The sequence below is a fragment of the Lutra lutra genome, chromosome 6 (genome assembly GCF_902655055.1).
Source record: "Lutra lutra chromosome 6, mLutLut1.2, whole genome shotgun sequence".
Classification (NCBI taxonomy): domain Eukaryota; kingdom Metazoa; phylum Chordata; class Mammalia; order Carnivora; family Mustelidae; genus Lutra; species Lutra lutra.
In genome coordinates, this window is record NC_062283.1 from 54,494,039 (window position 1) to 54,500,038 (window position 6,000).

The window sequence follows — 6,000 nt, forward strand, 5'->3', positions numbered from 1 at the left end:
CTACAACCTAGTCTGAGCACCTGAAAAGGGATTGCATGAATGAAAGAGGGTAAATAAAAGAGTAGAATGTGAGAAGGACTCGACAACTTCATTCTTTAGAGATATTAAATCTGAGGCACTTTTGAAACTTCAGAATGAAAAATGTCTCAAACCTTCAGCAACCAAGATATTTGGCAAATAAATGCAAATCTAAGAGGTGACACTTAAAAAATTGATGAGAATGGAAAAATATAAGCAAACTTGGGGAAAAAGATAATCCCAAGTTAGACATCTGGGGTCTCTCTTGTTGATGGTGCTTGCTTGTTCATTTTGATGTGAATTTCTATAATGTTTCTATCTGTGTAAGATAAAGATATCTACAGGGCTATTCATTTAGGGTACATTTTTTATTAAGATAAACTGTAGACAGAATAAAAAAAGAGATGTATATGGAATCCTATTAAGTTATTATGTTAGATGGTAAAGACCAGGCTAGCTAAGTTCAAATCTCGTATCTTTATTTGGAGGCTTTGTGACTTAGGGCAAGTAACTCCACACTCTGTACCTTTGTTTCTCCATCTGTAAAATGAGGACAATAATGGGACTAGCCTTCTGGGATGGCTATGAAGATTAAGTGAGTGAATGAATGTAAAGCATTAGGAACAGTGCCTGGCAGGGATGAGAACTCTCCGAGCATTAGCAATTTGAATTATGGTGATTACTTTTTTAAAGATTTTAGTTATTTATTTGACAGAGAGAGAGATCACAAGTAGGTGGAGAGGCAGGCAGAGAGAGAAGAGGAAGCAGACTCCCTGCTGAGCAGGGAGCCCAATGTGGGGCTCAATCTCAGGACCGTGGGATCATGACCTGAGCCAAAGGCAGAGGCTGTAACCCACTGAGCCACCCAGGTGCCCTATGTTGATTATTTTTTATCCAGTCTACCACTTTGTAGATTCTGGGTGGTTCTTAGCATAAATCATCTTATTTAACCTTCAAACAATCCTATGAGGTGGGTACCATCAATATAACTGTTGTACAGATGAGGAAACTGAAACACATGGAAAATAAGTACAATCCGCACCGAACAGGAAATCTGACTACATTTGTTTGATTCCCAGCCTGTACTCTTAGCTGTTTTGCTATGTTGCTTCTAGGGACCATCTCTTACATATTTAATACCATAAACATCTGTTTTAGTAGGTTTTACTTGACTGCATCAGTAGAACTCTATATAGCTCTAGTTCATCTTTATGTATTACCCAATGATATGATAGGTTAGTTAGCTCATTCACGTATGGCATGATCACATTTTAAAGGCTGGAAGTGTTATGGCTTATATAATACATCCTGCAAAGAATTGGGACAGATTAGGGCAAAAGCACCCAGATCATCTGTTTACTGTGGCAGTACCAATGTTGCACTCTTCTGAGTTGAATATTCATTTTGTTGAGTAGGAAAATAAAATACAAATGAAATGTCAAGGGAAGAAAACTGTAATTAAAATAAGACTGCTAAAGTGAAAACCATTTTAGTAAATTGCAAAGTAGTACCTGAGAGTAATATGAGATTATACAACTGAGGTCCAGAGAGGCTAAGAGACAGGATGAAAGTCACAGAGCCAGCTAGCAAGGAAGGGGGACTTGAACCTGGTTTTTTGACTCTAGTCTAGTGTTCCTTCTCTCCTTCCACTATTACACAACCCGATATGACACACTCATATGGATACATGTTTATTGATATGTTTATGTTATCTCTACATATGTTTAAATTCATGTCATAAAATCAAAGATAATAAAATTGTGACGTTGTCATAAAAACCACAGTGTTAAGTAAGACTAGCTTTTAGAGCTCAAATTTCTTTTTGTTTAAGATTTTATTAATTTATTTATTTGAGAGAGAGAGAGAGAGTAGGGGGAGGGGGAGAAGTAGACCCCACTGAGCAGGGACCCCAACGTGGGGCTCAACCCCAGGACCCTGAGATCATGACCGGAGCCAAAGGCAGACCCTTAACCGACAGCCACCCAGGCACCACTAGAGCTCAAATTTCTCAATACAAATGTGAGTTGGCCTGCTTGGTAAGATCTGACTGTAGTCTGGTTTTTGTATTTAAGCCATTGTGCTTACAAGGAGAAATTTTTGTTGACTTTTCCATATCATAAAAAGTGTTCTTTGGGGGGAAGTGATATTATCAAGTTTTTTTATTTATTTGTTTGTTTCTTTGTTTATTAAGTGAAGCCTACCTAATGCAGGGCTTGAACTCAAAACCCTAAAATCAAGGCCTGAGCTGAGGTCAAGAGTTGGATGCTCAACTGACTGAGCCACTCAGGTGCCCCTATCAAATCTTTATTAGATAATTAATATTAATTATACATTGGGCATGGGATACAGTGGCTTTTTTTAGTTAAAATATATATTTCTAAAGGCATTTGTAAATCAATAAACTGATACAACTCAATCTTTAATTGACAGTATCGTTTCTGGAATGCGAAGTATGTCAAGTGAGGGTTCTTAACCTTAACTGATTTGAGAACTAAATCCATTTCTTCCCTAACTTCTTTTCTCCCACAGATATGAAGATGAAGGTCATTGTGGACAGGCTGAACCAGCTCCCTGACCAGTCCCTGAATGGAGTGTCCCGAAGGAAGGTGGGCCGTCGCACTGCCCAAGAAGAGGGTGGCCGCCGAGAAGAGGTGGTTGCACCTGCTCCCAGTATTACTAGTGTCACATCCCAGGGTCACACCTGTGCTCCGGGCTCTCCTGCTCAGCAGGTGTACCTTCAAGAGACTGGGACCTGGAAGGAGGCCCAAGAGCAGTTGGTCAGATACCAAATGGCAGGTCAAGATCAGAGATTGCTGCTCTGCCCAGACCTCAGACAAGAAAGGGAGCAGATGTAGGGGCAGACCCCGTTGAGCCAGGAAAGAGGCCACTTGGGGCTTTCTCAAGAGAAGAAAGCCTCTTGCGGTGCTACCCAGGCATTCTGTCCTCATTCCGTACACCTGGAAACTATTCAAAAACAGCTATGATGGACACATGAAAATTGATGTGCTCATGGGCTTTGCTGAGACTTGCATTAAGGACAAAGATATAAAAACAGTTAAGTTTGGAGAAAGCAATTGTCCATGGACCAAAGTTACATATTTTTTTTTAAACAGTTCTTCCTGTTAGTAGCTGGGTTGAATTTAAGAAAACTATTTGGGGAAACTAGAGATAACCAAGGGCCGAAGCAGATTATTAGTGAACTCATTTTTCAGAGCACTGATTTTTGGAGAAGATAATGTGTACACCTGCCTAGTGAAGGAGGGAAGAGATTATATTGAATGTAGCCTCTCCAGTCTATGTGTGAGGGGTTCTAATGAAGACCAGAGTAAAGGGTCAACTGGTGTCGAGTTGGGTAAGGATGCTAAAGGCAGTTTCACCTAATTCAAACATCTGAAGAGTGCTCATCAGTTTCAAACTGGACACTTTAAGCAGCCTGATTGTGTCCTGGGCTCTGAATCCAAAAAGACTTACACTCCAAGGGAGTAAAACAAAGATGGCAGAGGCGAGGAGAATCTCCAGAAACAAGTTGTTCTCAGTTTTCCCTAAATATAAATCAGGACTTTCCAATCTCTGAGAGATTCAGAGGCTGCCCTATTTTGAATTAGAACAGAGAAAGGAAACAAATGCTTCCTTTGCAGAATTTTAAATAATGATGCTCTGGAACTAGTCCCATAGTAGGTACAGGCAGGAAGTCATCATGGCTCAAGGCATCAATGGGAAAGTATGCCTTGCTCTACCAAGAGTTTTTGGGAACATTCTCAGCCTTTTATCCACTCTTTAGATGTATTATGGACATCTCAAACCTTAAAGCCGCCTTGAAAGGAGGGAGGCAGCTTTCTCTGTGACACAGTATTGGATTCTGAGGGAGATAATGATTAAGTATCAAGAGTAATGTTCTCCAAGAAATTTCAGTCCAGGCTATCTGTGTTTAAGAAGGTCATTGATGGGTCCCTGGGTGGCTCAGTGGGTTAAGGCCTCTGTCTTTGGCTCAGGTCATGATCCCAGGATCCTGGGATCGAGCCCCACATCAGGCTCTCTGCTCAGCAGGGAGCCTGCTTCCCTTCCTCTCTCTGCCTGCCTCTCTGCCTACTTGTAGTCTCTCTCTGTGTCAAGTAAATAAATAAAATCTTAAAAAAAAAAAAAGAAGGGCACTGACGGGCAATCTGGCCTATAGAAATTTACTCTGGAGGTACAAACTGGCTCCCTGAATCCTTTTGTGTGTGCGTGTGTGTGTGTGTTCTATTTGGGCACTAACAATATTTAAAAATATAACAAAGAAAAAAATAACTTGGTTTGGGCAAATTATGCCTTTTCTAGTTTAATTAGTCCCCACTATAACCTGTCCTTTATCTCTTTTTTTGTAGTTTCCTGGTTTATGAAATTATTTTATTTACAATCTTTAGTATATACATTGAGTCATCAGAGATCTGTAATGTTTTTGTACAACAGCATTTCAGAAGTTAAGGCTTTCAAGAATTATGAAGTGATGGCAGTCTTAGCACTACTGCTGTGGATTTGTCTACACATTCTCCCTCTCACTCTGGTGACTTCTTTTACCACCACAAATTCCAGCCCAGATTTCTTTCCTGAGCTCTACATCATAGAATTAGCTGCCTACTGAGGTTATCACACTAGGTTATCCCAGTGGGTTATGCCACTAGATTATCCTATGGCCACTGAGAAGCTAACATAGCCTTAAAACCGACTTCTACTCGTGCTTGCCCTAACATAACACATGACATCACTGCACTCTGATTGGACATCTAGAGGTCAACCCAGACTTCATGTTCCATCTTACTCTACCCAGCCATTTATCAGCCGTTATTTCTACTCCTTTAACCTTTACTAGCTCTTACAAATCTTCCATGCACCACAAGACAGATCTTTCTGGAAGGCAAGTTTGATCCATAATTAATCAACTAATGCTCCCTTCACAATGCTTGGGATCCTGGAGGCCAAAATGGACTCTTTGGACCTTAAGAGCAGCCAGAGATAGCCAGAATAACTTGCAGGGCTCTAATATGTGGTATAGAATTTCAGAGTCTAGTCAGAATCTTCTAACCCATAATTAAGACAGTCCTCTTTTTCTCCTCAAAAATGGGAGAACTGGGTAAATACTAGAAGCCAAGACAGTAGCTCTTAGTTCATTTATGTCTGGAGATGAGCCGGTAGATAAAGCACCACTATCAGCCACCCTTAAACTTATTCAGACCATTAACGCAGATGGCCCAGAAGATATTTCCCAGCAGTGACAGAGCTTACTCTTTATTGGATAAATAATTAAAAAGTGTCATGCTCTTCTGTTATTTCAAAGAAACTCTTCTTGCTTCTCATTTCTGATCTTCTATACATGGTAGATTCGTTTCCCTCAAGATACTAAACAAAAATATTTGTAAAAAAATATTTGTAGGGGCGCCTGGGTGGCTCAGTGGGTTAAAGCCTCTGCCTTCGGCTCAGGTTGTGATTCCAGGGTCCGGGGATCGAGCCCCACATGGGGCTCTTTGCTCAGCGGGGAGCCTGCTTCCTCCTCTCTCTGCCTGCCTCTCTGCCTGCTTGTGATCTCGCTCTCTGTCAAATAAATAAATAAAATCTTAAAAAAAAAATTCTAAAAAAAAAAATATTTGTAAATATTTCTGGATGTTAAAATCAAGAAGTAAGGGTGAAGAGAGCCAGGGTAGTTCCTCTCAAGTTTGAGGGATTGTGTTCAGAGTAGGTACCAGACTTTGACAGAACTTTAAGTCTCCCTCAGTCAGAGTGATGGACGATCCGGTCTGACCAGGGTTGTGTCCCACAGCAGATTTGCCCATATTGTTTCCCATTGAGGCTACTGAGAACCAAGAGGCCCAAACCTTTCCAGGATTACTTAATGAAGAGCTCTCTTCCATCCAGCAGTCTAAAATCCAAATGTATGAAATTACTATACTTTGAAATGTATGCAAACTCTATACAAAGATGAGTATGGGGAAAATTGAATGTAAATCA

General features: G+C 40.6%; 1 protein-coding gene across 1 annotated transcript in view; it reads left to right on the forward strand.

Moving 5' to 3' along the window:
- LOC125102237 (fibrocystin-like) overlaps positions 1-5,397 on the forward strand; it is a 53,471-nt gene extending 48,074 nt beyond the window's left edge. The window contains 2 exon segments of the mRNA XM_047733202.1: positions 2,548-3,954; positions 4,166-5,397. Of these exon segments, the coding sequence (XP_047589158.1) occupies positions 2,548-3,002 (455 nt within the window). The 3' untranslated portion in view covers positions 3,003-3,954; positions 4,166-5,397.
- Positions 5,398-6,000: the final 603 nt, after the last annotated feature.